Source organism: Bombina bombina, chromosome 5 (assembly GCF_027579735.1).
Source record: "Bombina bombina isolate aBomBom1 chromosome 5, aBomBom1.pri, whole genome shotgun sequence".
In the NCBI taxonomy this organism is placed as follows: Eukaryota; Metazoa; Chordata; class Amphibia; order Anura; family Bombinatoridae; genus Bombina; species Bombina bombina.
In genome coordinates this window covers 227,192,775-227,210,519 of record NC_069503.1, presented here as the reverse complement: position 1 = coordinate 227,210,519, position 17,745 = coordinate 227,192,775, and the positions used below count along the sequence as shown (strand labels likewise).

The 17,745-nt window shown below is 33.9% G+C and overlaps 1 protein-coding gene across 6 annotated transcripts in view; it reads right to left on the bottom strand.

The window, feature by feature from the left end:
- The window catches only part of ARHGAP12 (Rho GTPase activating protein 12), a 172,375-nt gene that overhangs the window by 58,161 nt on the left and 96,469 nt on the right, over positions 1-17,745 (bottom strand). For 5 of the 6 annotated variants that reach the window (XM_053713862.1, XM_053713863.1, XM_053713861.1 and 2 more), the window contains one exon: positions 14,781-14,903. The exons of the other annotated variant lie outside the window; for it this stretch is intronic. In XM_053713862.1, coding sequence (XP_053569837.1) covers positions 14,781-14,903 — 123 coding nt within the window. The remainder of the gene's footprint in view (positions 1-14,780; positions 14,904-17,745) is intronic. 6 annotated transcript variants of the gene reach the window in all.

The window sequence follows — 17,745 nt, the reverse complement described above, 5'->3', positions numbered from 1 at the left end:
CTCTTAGTGAAGGTATGCTGATAAAAATACAAAAACAGGGCAAGGGTTATCAACATTTATACAAAACCTTGCCAGAATACAGAGGAGCTTATCCCTCCCTGTGCTCCTCTGGATTAGGAAAATGTCAATCTTTTATATAGGGGTTAAACATACAGAAAGCAAAAGCAACTGGTTTAATCAAAAAACACTGTAACAAAACCGAGGATTTTACGTTTACAATATACTGTTTAAAACTATTGGCTCAAGAAAACATGATAATGTTGTCTTTTTTTTCTTCCTTTTTTTAAAATGTCAAATTACTTTAAACTGACAGGTGGGCAAGTATATTCATAGTTCTAGTTTTCAATAAGAATTTTTGGTATTTGAACCTGCAGTGAAACAAGCATGAACAAAGACTCGAGTAAATCATTTTTTTTTTTCACAAATATGGAATCAAATAACCAATAAAAAACATAAATCACTGATTTAAGATCGCTTCTTTATAATTATGAACTGTATCTCAAAAGACATTTTGAAATAATAAGTTTTATGTGCTTGTTGTCACAAAGTTCACAGAACATGTTTAGAAATAAAAATATTACAACATATATTAATAATAACAATAAATAACAGCTGCAGCAGCTAGGGCTGGAAGGCTACAATTTAAAGGGGTGATTACTGGATGCAGTTGGGTTGTAGGGTGCCTATATAACTCTGACATTTGTATTTAATACAAAGTAATATAATTTAATTCTGAAAATAATATTGGGGAAGGAGTATCCCTGTAATCCCCTTTGAGAAAAATGGGGCATTTGCATTCTACTGACTCAACAGAAAATAGGGCTGGTCTTCATATTTTTCCAGGGCTGCTTTTTATTCCCAGTCCAGCCCTGGCTAAGGATGTTCCTCAGAGTACAGTATGTTTTGAGCATAATTGTGCAAGATGAGAACTAGCAGTATAATAGGCAGCAGCTTTTGGAGCACTGCTCTGATGTACAATACAAATAACAGCAATTTATATTGGCAGAACAGAAGTGAAAATTTTTTAGTTAAGTCTCCACTTAAAATGAAATGGGAACATGCAGTTTGAAAAACGCCACAAGATGGCGTATGGGTAGGAATTGGAGGTATCGGTTTAAGTATCGGTGCATTTGCTCAAGTACAAGTACTCGGTGCAATCCTAATCTGCATATTTGCGTCACAGATGAAGGAGTTAGCAACTCTCAGTGCCTTAATTCTCTCCTGAATATCCTCCAGGGGAGTCTCCAACTCTGAGCTCCGACAGAGTGTCGCACCAGTAGGTAGCTGCTCCAGCTACCGCAGCTCCAGCTTCCGCCGGTTGAAATAAAAATCCTGTATGTTGAATCATCTTCCTCAGAAAAGTTTCCATCTTTTTTATCCATAGGCTCTATAAAAAAAGAACTATCCTCCAAAGGGATAGTAGTATGCTTAGCCAGCGTGGAGATAGCGCCATCCACTTTCAGGATGGAGCCCCACAAATCTAATTGAGAGTCAGGGACCGGGAATAATTTTGTAAAAGTAGACGAGGGGGAAAAAGAAGTTCCTACTCTTTCCCATTCGTTACTTATAATGTTAGCCATCTTAACTGGTTCAGGAAAAGTCAGAGGGACCTTCCTATCTTTGTAAACCCTGTCGAATTTAGGGATCTTAGGTTCCTCAGGGAGTGTAGCCTCTGGAACCTCTAGAGTAGACAGAACCTCCTTTAATAAAAAACGCAGATGCTCAATTTTAAATGTAAAGGAGGGTTCCTCAGCTGAAGGAGGTTTAGTAACTGAAGTCTCCGACTGAGAAAGTTCACCCTCTTAAGCTACAGAGGTTAACTCATCCCAGATAGCGGAGATATAATAGCTAAATCCAACAAATATTTAGATGACTCTAGTTTAGGAGAACTATGTTTAACCTTTCTCTTGCGTTTGTTAGAGCAAGGTAAGGCAATCAGGGCCGCAGACACCGCCGATTGTAACTGCTTGGTAAAGTCCGTTGGAAAAAAGCTCCCTCTAGATGGAGGATTAATTGAGCAACGGTAGGGCTGCACGATTAATCGCATATGCGATTTAAAACCGTGATTAATCGCCGCGATTTTAAAACCGTGAGAGTCACGATTTTTTGCTAAAAAAAATCCTCAGAAGTGGCTGTAATGCATTGATTTGTATGTGAATTCTTGAAAACCAGCTCCATCTAGTGGTTGCTTTTAGCACACATTTGTAAAATGGCTGTTTTACTTTCACTTTCTGTTTGATCTCAGTAGCAGACGATCAATCTATAGAAGTCTAAAAGCAGAGCCCATGCAGGAATGAAGCCACTTACTTATATTTCCCCCTAGGGACGTCTGCAGTCTGAAACTTATGGTATGTAATCATTATGGAACCATGCAGGAATGAAGAGGAGGGAAAGCCACTTACTTATATTTCCCCCTAGGGACGTCTGCAGTCTGAAACTTAGGGTATGTAATCATTATGGAACCTCCCACACAATTTCCTGCTCTCTGAAAAACAGCTCAAATACATAGCAGTTGCAGTTAACCCCACGGCTGCAAAAAAGGCTAAAACCGCAGTCCCCTCTGCTGCTGGGTTAAGTTAATTGCATCTACAATGTATTTGATATCAGCAAGGCACAGCATTTGTGAAAGGAGCAGCCCTCCACCCCTCCTGCTAGTATGGGCTCATTTTTAGTCAAATTAAAATGTTTAAAGAAAGAAGAAAAAATAAACAAATAAATAAATATATATATATATATATATATATATATATATATATATATATATATATATATATATATATATAATTGTGTGTGTATGTGGCTTACACTGCTTCATTTGTTAATCATACCACTGTCCACCGTTAGAATGACTGTCCAAGAAAACATGACAATGTTGTGTGTCATAAGACCTAATAACTTTAAATAAACTTTTTAATGCAAAATGAAGGTGTTATAGTCATTTATAAGAAAATCGCGATTAAATCGCAATCGCAATTATTATTTTTTCCCCATATCGCCCAGCCCTAAGCCACGGGGAACTGCATGTGGAGCGGGTAATGTAGAAAGGGTAGTAATTTCTCTGGACCCAGATTCCTGAGAAGTAGACGGCTCAGAAGGACTAACAGCACTATGAGTATTAGCAGGCTTATCTCCCTTCTTAGACTTTAGAAAAGTGTTTAGGCAAATGGAACAAAACTGAGCAGGCGGGCAAACCGAACAGGAATTATTAATCAGTACAGAAGGAGCGGAACCTTCTAATGTACTTCTGACATGGACTTGAGTGTGTAGCAGCAATCAGTGAAACTTGTCAACACCGATTGCTCAGGGGCTGTTAGTGACAGTCTGGATGGGTTCACAGAAAAACTTTCCCTGCATCTTCAGACTCTAACTTTTATCAATACTCTCACTGAGAGGTTGACATGACTACTTAAAACACAATAACAAAAAATCAATAGTAGTTTGGGAGCGCTAAAAGCTAAATGAGAAAATTCTGGAAACTGATATATATTTTATCAAAAATATATTTATTAAAATAATATAAAACATGTATATAACATTTAGAATAGATTGTGGGACGTCTCCCTTAGTAGTTTAAGAACAAGTAAAATTTACTGCATCAAAAAAACACTTTTGTATATTTCTCTAAAAGATTCCACCTAGGTTTTTCTTTTTCACCTTGAATCAATTATCTTTTAATTTCCACCTTAATTCTGATGCTAAGTAGTCGTAAGAAATTTCTCAGATATTATATCGTTTCCTACTTTTGTATTGTTACTTTGTATCAGATGGAAACAATTTACATTTCATAGTCCAATAGATTGTTATTTCAGTTGTTATCTTTTTGTAGCAATGTCTTTTGGTGTATAGTGTATAAACAGAGTTGTCTGTACTTAGTAAAAAATTTTTTTTTTTTTTTTTGATATTTTTTGATGGGGCTTACCGGTTCTTCTGACACGTCTGTGTCTGATGGTATCTCGGTTTCTCTTACCGGTTTTTTCTTTTGTGTCTCTCCTCCCTGTATACTGTAGGTATCTCCGATATCGAGAATAGAAACCTAGACCACGCTCCTGCGTGTATGGGTTTCCTTCTCTGCCGGTTTATAGCGAGTTTGGCCTCTATATTCAGGATCTCGTTTTTTCCCCCCGGCTGCTTCTTGATACAGGTGTGCACGTCTCAGCTTGTAGAGGTAATCTTGGACTTGTAGTACAAACGGCCGTTTGTTTTTTGAACTTTCTTTTCCTCTACTTCCTTCGATAGGGGATAGGTAAAGTTGTTAGTCCAATTTTTTGAAGGCAGGTAATAGCAGGTAACGTCTACGCGTTTCGCCAGCAGGCTTTGTCAAGACGGATAATGTTTGTTCTGAGCCCGGCAGTTTAAATAGCCCTCTTTTCTTTTTGATTGGTTGGTTGTTCCTTTAATTTGATAGGTGTGATTTTTAAGGTGGATTTAAATAAGGTGGAATCTTTCTGGATCCGTACCTCTTACATCTGATAGTTCTCATGCATCTTTGGATAGGTGTGGTTTTTAAGGTGGATTTCTTTAGTATGGATAAGGTGGAATCTTTCCAGGTCTTTATCGTTTATTTCTGATAGTTCTTATGTTTCACTAGATGTCTAATAGTGATAGTTTTTATGTTATAATATATATATATAATATATTTACACTTGGTTGTAATGACATTCTTTATGATGGATTCTTATCACGTTTAACTTTTTATTTGATTAAGAATTATAAAAATAATTTTAAAAATAATTTTTGCAATAGAATTCAACTGACAGAAAAATATAAAGATTTTGGAACTTATGATTTCTTAGTCTTAATGTAAGGTTTAGCCTTTACTTAGGCATAACTAATTGCCTTTTTGCTTTTACAATTATATGATTTATAGCTTTCTGATGTATGTTGAAGGTATAGTGTTTCTCTGGACTTTTATTTCTAAATTGTAAATTTCCCCTTTGTTTATTGTGTATATTTTGGCTGTTTGATTATCTGATTATACACTATTCTAGATGAGAATCAGGTTTTTCTGATAGATTGTGTTATATATATTTTTATTGACTTTTAAGACAGAAGGAAAGGGGACAAATCTAGTTCTGAATTTAATCCTGCTGGATAAAGGGTTTGCATATTATAAATTAGTTCTGCTTCTGTTCTTAGGAGTTTTTCTTCAAAATTACCTCCTCTCCATTCTGGTTTTAGTTTTTTTATGCCCCAGAAGGTGAAGTCTTTTAAATTATTCTTATGTATGTCTCTAAAGTGGGTATATAAATGTGTGTCTAGATTCCCTCTGTCTATACATGATAAATGTTCACGTATACGTTCCCTTAGAGTCCTGGTGGTCTCTCCTATGTATTGTAATTGGCATGTGCATTGTATAATGTAAATCACACCCTTATCCTGACATCTTATGGTTTCTTTTATATGATGGACTAGACCATTTGTATTTGACTTAATTTTTTTACATTTGTTGCTAAATTTACAGGATCTACAGCCGAAACATGGGTAAAAGCCAGCTAGTTTATTTCCTAATAGATCTTTTTCTGGTGTGGAATTTGTTTTAATTTGTTTAAACTCACTGGGAGCTAGTATTTTCTTGAAGTTTTTTGCTTTTTTAAAAATGATTTTCGGGTTCTCTGTCATTTTTTCACCTATGAGGGGATCTGTTTGGACTAGGTGCCAGTGTTTTTTGATTATTTTTTGTAAAATATGATGGTCACAATTGTAATCAGTAATTAGTGCAACATTAAATTTATCTTCTTGCTCTTCTTTATTGTCCAAATTGTTCGAGTTTTTATTTTTATATGTAAGTAGAGTGTTTCTGTCTTTTTGATCTACCTGTTCTTTTGCCCTTTTTATTGTTTCTATATTGTACCCTCTGTCCATGAATTTCTTTTCGAGTATCTCGGTTTGTTCTAAATAATCTGAAGTTTTTGTACAATTCCGTTTTATTCGCAGGTATTGTCCTTTAGGGATATTTTCTTTCCATTTATTTAAATGGCAGCTTTTAAAGTGTATTAGGTTATTTGCGTCTACTTTTTTGAAGTGTGTTTTTGTTGTTATTTCTTTTTCAACAATTTCAATATCCAGGTCTAGGAAAGTAATTTTTTCTTTACTTATGTTATGTGTGAAGTTTATTCCTATGTCATTATTATTCATGTCTGTGATGAATTTATCTAGCTCCATGGATGACCCTTTCCATACAAAGATGATGTCATCAATGTACCTCTTATAGAGCACGAGATTTGCACCGAGCTCATGTTTGGGAATGAATTCTTCTTCCCATTTTCCCAAAAATAAATTTGCATAGCTCGGTGCAAATCTCGTGCCCATGGCGGTTCCTTTTGTTTGTAGATAGAATCTTTTGTTAAAGGAAAAATAATTCTGATTCAAAATAAAATCAATACCTTGAAGTATGAAGTCTCTTTGTTTTTGATTTAATGTATTATCCCTAACCATATACATTTCTGCTGCTTTTGTGCCTAGTTGATGTTGTATGCTCGTGTATAGAGAAGAAACATCGCACGTGCCAATCAAATAATTATCTTTCCATTCTAAGTTATTGAGATTTTGTAGTATATCAGTAGTATCTTTAAGGTAGGAGGGTAGAATTTTTACATATTTTTGCAGAAAGTTGTCAATGTATTGTGATAAGTTTGCAGTTATAGACCCTATTCCAGATATTATAGGCCTACCAGGTGGATTGGTGAGATTTTTGTGCAGTTTTGGCAGGTAGTAGAATACAGGTATTTTTGGGTATTTTGGACATAGAAAATCAAATTCCTTTTTATGTATTATATTTTGACTTTGAGCATCTTTCAGTATATTGGTTAGTTTATTTAAGAATTTTTTTGTTGGATCCATTTTAATTTCTTTGTAAGTGTCTATGTCTCCTAGGAGTCTGTTAGCCTCATTTATATAACTTATTGTATCTAAAAGGACAATACCTCCTCCCTTATCAGCAGCCTTAATTGTCAGTTCTTTGTCTTTTTGTAGGTTCTTTATTATTATATTTTCTTTTCTGGACAGATTTCTTAATTTATGTTTATTTTGTTTTAATTTAGCAATGTCGTTTTGTACTAATTTTTCAAAGAGCTCAAGGTTTCTTCCTTTTTCATTAGTTGGGTAGAATTTTGATTTTAATTTTAAATTTGTGTGTTTTATTTCTGGGGTTGTTGTATCTGTATTCGTGATTGTTCTATTAGAGGTTATTTGTCTTTCTATTGGGTTTTTTACAAAGAATCTTTTTAGTGTTAGCTTTCGTACAAATTGGCTTATGTGAATATGTGTATTGAATTTATTCATTTTAGCCGTAGGGGCAAAACTTAGACCAAGTTGTAGTACTTTTTCTTGTTCTTTTGTTAATATTTTGCTACTTAGATTAAAAATCCCTATAGGTGGGTTTATTTTGTTTTCTTTACATTCTTTTGTGGTTGTTGTTCTCCCTCCTCTTGTTCCTCTCTGCTTCTTTTTCTTAAAGGTGGTGCTTTTAGTGCCAATTGATTTTGTGGTGTTTCTGGTTTTTTTGGGGGTATCCCTAAAAAATGTTCCTCATTAATTGGTGTGATTTGATCTATTTTTAGGTTTTCAAATTTGTTATGTGTTTCTAGTTTCCAATTGTGATCAGTGTTTTCTCTTTGTGTTTTCTCAGATGTGTGATTTCTAAAACCTCCCTTGTGATTTTCTTTTTGAAAGTTTTCCCTTAAGTGATTGACATTTCTATAAGAATAGTTATAATCATTTCTATAATAGTTGTGAAATTTTTCCCCTTTTGGTGTGTGTTCCCATCTATATGTGTCTCTTTCTTTGGGTCTATAATAATCTTCGTAGTGTGCGTAATCTCTAGTTTGTGTGTTAAACCTCCTATCGTAATTGTGATAATCTCTATACTCTCTTTGTTGGTAATGTCTCCTAGGGCGATTCCTATAGTTGTAATTTTCTCTGTCATAGTTTTGTCTCTCATTAGACCCATTTTCGTATCTATAGCCTCTATAGTTTGTATTTCTTTTATCATCATAGTTTCTTTGTTTATAATTTGAATTCTGTTTCCTATATGTTTGTTGTTTAATAACATTACTGGCTGTATCATGTGTGTCAGTATCTGTGGAGACATGGTTTTGTCCCGGTAATATCTCTTCTGATTGTATTTCCACTCCACTTTTTGGTTCTTGGTAGTCTGCCTCGTCTCTTTTATATTTTCTCCATTTTGTCTCTAGTATATCCTTATTTAATTTATTTAAACTCAGAATGATTTCTTTCTGTCTGCTTTTGAATTCATTGTCTTCTCTCACCTCATTTAGTTCGTTTTTAATTGCTGTGATATTTTCACTTAATTGTTCTAAAGATTCTTCCCTGGAACGTTTTAAAATATCTAGTAGGGTTTGTGTAGTTTCTTTCAAAGCTGTATCCCATTCTATTTGGAATTCATTTTTTAAATCAAATGTGCATTTCTTTTTTAGTCTGAGGCCTCTGGGTGCCCACTTGTTCGATATATATTTATTAAGAAAATTGAGTTCTATTTTTTGTTTAAGTTCACTTGTCATGTGTTTCTCTAATTTGGACATTTTTGTATTTATGTCTATAGGTTCTGTCTCACTATTGTAAGATTCATTTTCAGTTATTTCTTTTAGTATTTGTTCTCTCCATGTAAATATATCATTCTCCATTACTAGGCTGCTGCTAATTATGTTCAATTCAATGAGCTAGGGAAATGTGACCTTTAAATATAAGTTTATAAAGAGCAGCGCCAGGTATTATTCCCCAAAGCTCCCTCACAAGTAATTTTCCCTATAATTACCGTTAAATAATACACAATAACAAAAAATCAATAGTAGTTTGGGAGCGCTAAAAGCTAAATGAGAAAATTCTGGAAACTGATATATATTTTATCAAAAATATATTTATTAAAATAATATAAAACATGTATATAACATTTAGAATAGATTGTGGGACGTCTCCCTTAGTAGTTTAAGAACAAGTAAAATTTACTGCATCAAAAAAACACTTTTGTATATTTCTCTAAAAGATTCCACCTAGGTTTTTCTTTTTCACCTTGAATCAATTATCTTTTAATTTCCACCTTAATTCTGATGCTAAGTAGTCGTAAGAAATTTCTCAGATATTATATCGTTTCCTACTTTTGTATTGTTACTTTGTATCAGATGGAAACAATTTACATTTCATAGTCCAATAGATTGTTATTTCAGTTGTTATCTTTTTGTAGCAATGTCTTTTGGTGTATAGTGTATAAACAGAGTTGTCTGTACTTAGTAAAAAATTTTTTTTTTTTTTTTGATATTTTTTGATGGGGCTTACCGGTTCTTCTGACACGTCTGTGTCTGATGGTATCTCGGTTTCTCTTACCGGTTTTTTCTTTTGTGTCTCTCCTCCCTGTATACTGTAGGTATCTCCGATATCGAGAATAGAAACCTAGACCACGCTCCTGCGTGTATGGGTTTCCTTCTCTGCCGGTTTATAGCGAGTTTGGCCTCTATATTCAGGATCTCGTTTTTTCCCCCCGGCTGCTTCTTGATACAGGTGTGCACGTCTCAGCTTGTAGAGGTAATCTTGGACTTGTAGTACAAACGGCCGTTTGTTTTTTGAACTTTCTTTTCCTCTACTTCCTTCGATAGGGGATAGGTAAAGTTGTTAGTCCAATTTTTTGAAGGCAGGTAATAGCAGGTAACGTCTACGCGTTTCGCCAGCAGGCTTTGTCAAGACGGATAATGTTTGTTCTGAGCCCGGCAGTTTAAATAGCCCTCTTTTCTTTTTGATTGGTTGGTTGTTCCTTTAATTTGATAGGTGTGATTTTTAAGGTGGATTTAAATAAGGTGGAATCTTTCTGGATCCGTACCTCTTACATCTGATAGTTCTCATGCATCTTTGGATAGGTGTGGTTTTTAAGGTGGATTTCTTTAGTATGGATAAGGTGGAATCTTTCCAGGTCTTTATCGTTTATTTCTGATAGTTCTTATGTTTCACTAGATGTCTAATAGTGATAGTTTTTATGTTATAATATATATATATAATATATTTACACTTGGTTGTAATGACATTCTTTATGATGGATTCTTATCACGTTTAACTTTTTATTTGATTAAGAATTATAAAAATAATTTTAAAAATAATTTTTGCAATAGAATTCAACTGACAGAAAAATATAAAGATTTTGGAACTTATGATTTCTTAGTCTTAATGTAAGGTTTAGCCTTTACTTAGGCATAACTAATTGCCTTTTTGCTTTTACAATTATATGATTTATAGCTTTCTGATGTATGTTGAAGGTATAGTGTTTCTCTGGACTTTTATTTCTAAATTGTAAATTTCCCCTTTGTTTATTGTGTATATTTTGGCTGTTTGATTATCTGATTATACACTATTCTAGATGAGAATCAGGTTTTTCTGATAGATTGTGTTATATATATTTTTATTGACTTTTAAGACAGAAGGAAAGGGGACAAATCTAGTTCTGAATTTAATCCTGCTGGATAAAGGGTTTGCATATTATAAATTAGTTCTGCTTCTGTTCTTAGGAGTTTTTCTTCAAAATTACCTCCTCTCCATTCTGGTTTTAGTTTTTTTATGCCCCAGAAGGTGAAGTCTTTTAAATTATTCTTATGTATGTCTCTAAAGTGGGTATATAAATGTGTGTCTAGATTCCCTCTGTCTATACATGATAAATGTTCACGTATACGTTCCCTTAGAGTCCTGGTGGTCTCTCCTATGTATTGTAATTGGCATGTGCATTGTATAATGTAAATCACACCCTTATCCTGACATCTTATGGTTTCTTTTATATGATGGACTAGACCATTTGTATTTGACTTAATTTTTTTACATTTGTTGCTAAATTTACAGGATCTACAGCCGAAACATGGGTAAAAGCCAGCTAGTTTATTTCCTAATAGATCTTTTTCTGGTGTGGAATTTGTTTTAATTTGTTTAAACTCACTGGGAGCTAGTATTTTCTTGAAGTTTTTTGCTTTTTTAAAAATGATTTTCGGGTTCTCTGTCATTTTTTCACCTATGAGGGGATCTGTTTGGACTAGGTGCCAGTGTTTTTTGATTATTTTTTGTAAAATATGATGGTCACAATTGTAATCAGTAATTAGTGCAACATTAAATTTATCTTCTTGCTCTTCTTTATTGTCCAAATTGTTCGAGTTTTTATTTTTATATGTAAGTAGAGTGTTTCTGTCTTTTTGATCTACCTGTTCTTTTGCCCTTTTTATTGTTTCTATATTGTACCCTCTGTCCATGAATTTCTTTTCGAGTATCTCGGTTTGTTCTAAATAATCTGAAGTTTTTGTACAATTCCGTTTTATTCGCAGGTATTGTCCTTTAGGGATATTTTCTTTCCATTTATTTAAATGGCAGCTTTTAAAGTGTATTAGGTTATTTGCGTCTACTTTTTTGAAGTGTGTTTTTGTTGTTATTTCTTTTTCAACAATTTCAATATCCAGGTCTAGGAAAGTAATTTTTTCTTTACTTATGTTATGTGTGAAGTTTATTCCTATGTCATTATTATTCATGTCTGTGATGAATTTATCTAGCTCCATGGATGACCCTTTCCATACAAAGATGATGTCATCAATGTACCTCTTATAGAGCACGAGATTTGCACCGAGCTCATGTTTGGGAATGAATTCTTCTTCCCATTTTCCCAAAAATAAATTTGCATAGCTCGGTGCAAATCTCGTGCCCATGGCGGTTCCTTTTGTTTGTAGATAGAATCTTTTGTTAAAGGAAAAATAATTCTGATTCAAAATAAAATCAATACCTTGAAGTATGAAGTCTCTTTGTTTTTGATTTAATGTATTATCCCTAACCATATACATTTCTGCTGCTTTTGTGCCTAGTTGATGTTGTATGCTCGTGTATAGAGAAGAAACATCGCACGTGCCAATCAAATAATTATCTTTCCATTCTAAGTTATTGAGATTTTGTAGTATATCAGTAGTATCTTTAAGGTAGGAGGGTAGAATTTTTACATATTTTTGCAGAAAGTTGTCAATGTATTGTGATAAGTTTGCAGTTATAGACCCTATTCCAGATATTATAGGCCTACCAGGTGGATTGGTGAGATTTTTGTGCAGTTTTGGCAGGTAGTAGAATACAGGTATTTTTGGGTATTTTGGACATAGAAAATCAAATTCCTTTTTATGTATTATATTTTGACTTTGAGCATCTTTCAGTATATTGGTTAGTTTATTTAAGAATTTTTTTGTTGGATCCATTTTAATTTCTTTGTAAGTGTCTATGTCTCCTAGGAGTCTGTTAGCCTCATTTATATAACTTATTGTATCTAAAAGGACAATACCTCCTCCCTTATCAGCAGCCTTAATTGTCAGTTCTTTGTCTTTTTGTAGGTTCTTTATTATTATATTTTCTTTTCTGGACAGATTTCTTAATTTATGTTTATTTTGTTTTAATTTAGCAATGTCGTTTTGTACTAATTTTTCAAAGAGCTCAAGGTTTCTTCCTTTTTCATTAGTTGGGTAGAATTTTGATTTTAATTTTAAATTTGTGTGTTTTATTTCTGGGGTTGTTGTATCTGTATTCGTGATTGTTCTATTAGAGGTTATTTGTCTTTCTATTGGGTTTTTTACAAAGAATCTTTTTAGTGTTAGCTTTCGTACAAATTGGCTTATGTGAATATGTGTATTGAATTTATTCATTTTAGCCGTAGGGGCAAAACTTAGACCAAGTTGTAGTACTTTTTCTTGTTCTTTTGTTAATATTTTGCTACTTAGATTAAAAATCCCTATAGGTGGGTTTATTTTGTTTTCTTTACATTCTTTTGTGGTTGTTGTTCTCCCTCCTCTTGTTCCTCTCTGCTTCTTTTTCTTAAAGGTGGTGCTTTTAGTGCCAATTGATTTTGTGGTGTTTCTGGTTTTTTTGGGGGTATCCCTAAAAAATGTTCCTCATTAATTGGTGTGATTTGATCTATTTTTAGGTTTTCAAATTTGTTATGTGTTTCTAGTTTCCAATTGTGATCAGTGTTTTCTCTTTGTGTTTTCTCAGATGTGTGATTTCTAAAACCTCCCTTGTGATTTTCTTTTTGAAAGTTTTCCCTTAAGTGATTGACATTTCTATAAGAATAGTTATAATCATTTCTATAATAGTTGTGAAATTTTTCCCCTTTTGGTGTGTGTTCCCATCTATATGTGTCTCTTTCTTTGGGTCTATAATAATCTTCGTAGTGTGCGTAATCTCTAGTTTGTGTGTTAAACCTCCTATCGTAATTGTGATAATCTCTATACTCTCTTTGTTGGTAATGTCTCCTAGGGCGATTCCTATAGTTGTAATTTTCTCTGTCATAGTTTTGTCTCTCATTAGACCCATTTTCGTATCTATAGCCTCTATAGTTTGTATTTCTTTTATCATCATAGTTTCTTTGTTTATAATTTGAATTCTGTTTCCTATATGTTTGTTGTTTAATAACATTACTGGCTGTATCATGTGTGTCAGTATCTGTGGAGACATGGTTTTGTCCCGGTAATATCTCTTCTGATTGTATTTCCACTCCACTTTTTGGTTCTTGGTAGTCTGCCTCGTCTCTTTTATATTTTCTCCATTTTGTCTCTAGTATATCCTTATTTAATTTATTTAAACTCAGAATGATTTCTTTCTGTCTGCTTTTGAATTCATTGTCTTCTCTCACCTCATTATACAGGGAGGAGAGACACAAAAGAAAAAACCGGTAAGAGAAACCGAGATACCATCAGACACAGACGTGTCAGAAGAACCGGTAAGCCCCATCAAAAAATATCAAAAAAAAAAAAAAAAAAAATTTTTTACTAAGTACAGACAACTCTGTTTATACACTATACACCAAAAGACATTGCTACAAAAAGATAACAACTGAAATAACAATCTATTGGACTATGAAATGTAAATTGTTTCCATCTGATACAAAGTAACAATACAAAAGTAGGAAACGATATAATATCTGAGAAATTTCTTACGACTACTTAGCATCAGAATTAAGGTGGAAATTAAAAGATAATTGATTCAAGGTGAAAAAGAAAAACCTAGGTGGAATCTTTTAGAGAAATATACAAAAGTGTTTTTTTGATGCAGTAAATTTTACTTGTTCTTAAACTACTAAGGGAGACGTCCCACAATCTATTCTAAATGTTATATACATGTTTTATATTATTTTAATAAATATATTTTTGATAAAATATATATCAGTTTCCAGAATTTTCTCATTTAGCTTTTAGCGCTCCCAAACTACTATTGATTTTTTGTTATTGTGTATTATTTAACGGTAATTATAGGGAAAATTACTTGTGAGGGAGCTTTGGGGAATAATACCTGGCGCTGCTCTTTATAAACTTATATGACTACTTAAAACGCCAGTCCTTTCTCAAAGGGAACATACCCATTACAGGACTATCCAAATCTTCTGACTACTCTGCCACCTCCTATAGTGACGAAAGTCAAAGAATGACTGGGGCGGGGGGAATGGGAGGGATATTTAAGCCTTTGGCTGGGTGTCTTTGACTCCTCCTGGTGGCCAGGTGTTGTGTTTCCCAAAAGTAAGGAATGAAGTTGTGGACTCTCCCTGCCTTATGGAAGGAAATACTGAGAGTTTACAACATGTAAAAAGCCTGTACTTGTAATTAGAGGGATTAATATGTACGAATCAGAATAATATCTTATAATTATAAATGTAGTCAGCTAAATGTCACTGCTTACAAAAAATGTTCTAGTGTCCTGAAATAAAAATTAAAAAAAAGCTAAAAGTAGAATAAAAACAAAAAGGTTCCATAAAGAAAGAAATCCCAGCATGCTCCTACCTTGTCAGTCTCCAGAAGATATGTGCTGTGCCTCCACTTTGTTAAAACTATGTTTTCCTGAAATTTCCTATCAAGGCTTCTGCTTTTAGTGATCTCTCTTTGAGGATGTAATAAAGCATTATACTATAAAAAATAAAAAATAGTAGTTTTATTTAAAAATGTAAAATCATTCAACATTTCATAACTCCAAATGTAGTAGACCTGGAAGCCCAATTTTTTCTTTCATGATTCATTACTTCTTTAATCACATTTGTTTTGTTCCTTTGGTATCCTTTTTTGAAAAGTATAACTAGGGTAGGCAATGTGCTACTGGGAGCTAGAGGCTCACATGATATTTTCAGCTAGCTCCCAGTAGAGCACTGGTGGTCTTTCACCAAAGGATACCAAGAGAACAAAGCAAATTATATATATGAAATGATATGCTCTATCTGAATCATGAAAGAAAAATCTGTTTTATGTCCCTTTATCTAGTTATTTAAAAGCATGGCAGCAGGTTATGGATGCAACAATGAGGAAGATTAAAAGGGACATGAAACCCAACATTTTTCTTTCATTATTCAGAGAGAGAATACAATTTTAAATAAGTTTCCAATTTATTTCTATTATCAAATTTGCTTCATTATGTTTTGTTGATGAGATACCTAGATAGGTAGCGTGCACAAGCCTGAAGCACTACATGACAGCAAATAGTGCTGCTATCTAATGCTCTTGCTAATGTATAAATGTTAAAAAGGTGTAGGTGGGTGATGAGGGCGCTATACAGCAAACACTAAGCAGTTAAATGCTAATGAAGTCCGTTACACAAACTAAAATATATAGATATGCTAATTTCTTATGTGCTAATTTGCTATGCAAAAAAATTGTATTGATGATATCTATGCACACACACTATATATATATATATATATATATATATATATATATATATATATATATATACATACACATACACATATATACATACATACATACACACACACACACAAACATACATATATGTGTCCATTAAAGAATCAGAAAATTCTTTGAGAGTATCATTAGGGTTAAACCACCTTTATATGCGTTATGAAAAAAATTCAGCGTGAGTTTCACCAGAGGAATTTATAGCCTATATACAGAGCACCTGTGGTGAACTTTGTAGCTTGTTTGGCCGCTCCAGCAATGTTAACTGGAATAAGTAACAAAGTTCCTTGTTGTGGCTCTACAGTTCCAATGAATACCAAAGCAGCAGAGATCGCTTATATAACCTGACCATGTTTTACCTTTATTCTTTTACAGTGTGCCTTACGCTCACATAAAGCGGATCAATCGTCTCCCAAGCCGTATTACACACACACTTTTGGGCCGAATGATGCCCCTGTTTCTTAAGACCGCTGCTCCATAACTGGTCCGCTGCCTCTGAGGCTGCGATCTGCAATCTGCCCGATCCTATACGATCGGGCTGATCGACACCCCATGCTAGCGGCCGATTGGTCGCAAATCTGCAGGGGGCAGCATTGCAATGTTAAATGCCGACAGCGTCTGCCGCTCATGTGACCTAGGGTCGTCCTCCCAAAAAACTGCGTTTGTTATGACAGGAAAAGTAAATATGCAACACAGCTGTGTGAACAGTGACACCTGCTGGTCAGGAAAACGCCAGGAAACTGCTACACTGAGAAGCAGGAAGTTTCACCAGGTTCACACAAAGTGTGTAACACGGCTTGGGAGACAATCGATCCGCTTTATGTGAGCTCAAGGCACACGGTAAAAGAAGAAAACCAGGGATGGTCAATACTTTGAAGCCATGTTTAGTTATAGCTATTTCTTTAATAACCATATATACTTGCCCTTTAGTAACAAATAAATTGTTTATGCATTTGAAACATATTCTGAAAAGCACTTGCAAAAAGTGGGACTTTAAATTAGATAAATTGGAACCATAAAATGGATATAAAAATAGTCTATTTCATTGTAATAAAAACACTATGCAATGGGTTATACTCAATAGAAATCATTGCAATATTTTTTATTTATAATTTTAAAAGGATTTCACCTTTATTTTTTTTAAACTTAATTAGTGCAGGATCCATTACTTCTCGTCACAGCCCCACAAAGGGGACAAGGTCTTTACAGGAAAGCATATATAGCCTGATGTCAAACCTTCTAGAGCAACTTGAGCTGGATTACTTTTCAGTAAATGCTAGAGAAACAGGAAGTCAGTTTCTTGCCCAGGCTCAGAAGAGGCAAAATGTACCGCGTTCTCAGCAGGTCAGCTCCTTTGTGTCACTACAGACAGCGGCTACACTGAAACTAAGTGCGCATATTGCAAGAAAACAAATATGTTTGTGTTAAAAAAACACCATTTGTTTATTTTTATTTTAAACAAAAGGAGCACTGTTACATATCAATTTAAAGGGACAGTTAACCCAACTGTTTTCTTTTGTGATTCAGATAGAGCATGCAATTTTAAGCAACTTTCTAATTTACTCCTATTATCAAATGTTCTTCATTCTCTTGGTATCTTTATTTGAAAAGCAAGAACGCAAGTTTAGATGCTGGCCCATTTTTTATGAACAACCTGGGTTGTTCTTGCTGATTGGTGGATAAATTCACCCACCAATAAACAAGTGCTGTCCATCTCGAAACCAAAAATTGGCTGGCTCCTTAGCTTAGTTGCCTTCTTTTTCAAATAAAGTTAGCAAATGAACGAAGAAAATTTGATAATAGGATTAAATTAGAAAGGTGCTTAAAATTGCATGCTCTGTCTGAATCACAAAAGAAAAAAAATTGGATTCAGTGTTCTTTTTAACTGAAACATTAAATATACAGTATCTATGATCACTGCAGACCTGAAGGGGGTATATGGCTGCAATGTCACATGGATGCTACAGCCATGTCTTACACTGCTGAGTAGGCAACACAAATGCTTTTCTGAAAAATCTGGTTTTCAAAAATTTTTGTGACTTATGCAACAATAACATAATTT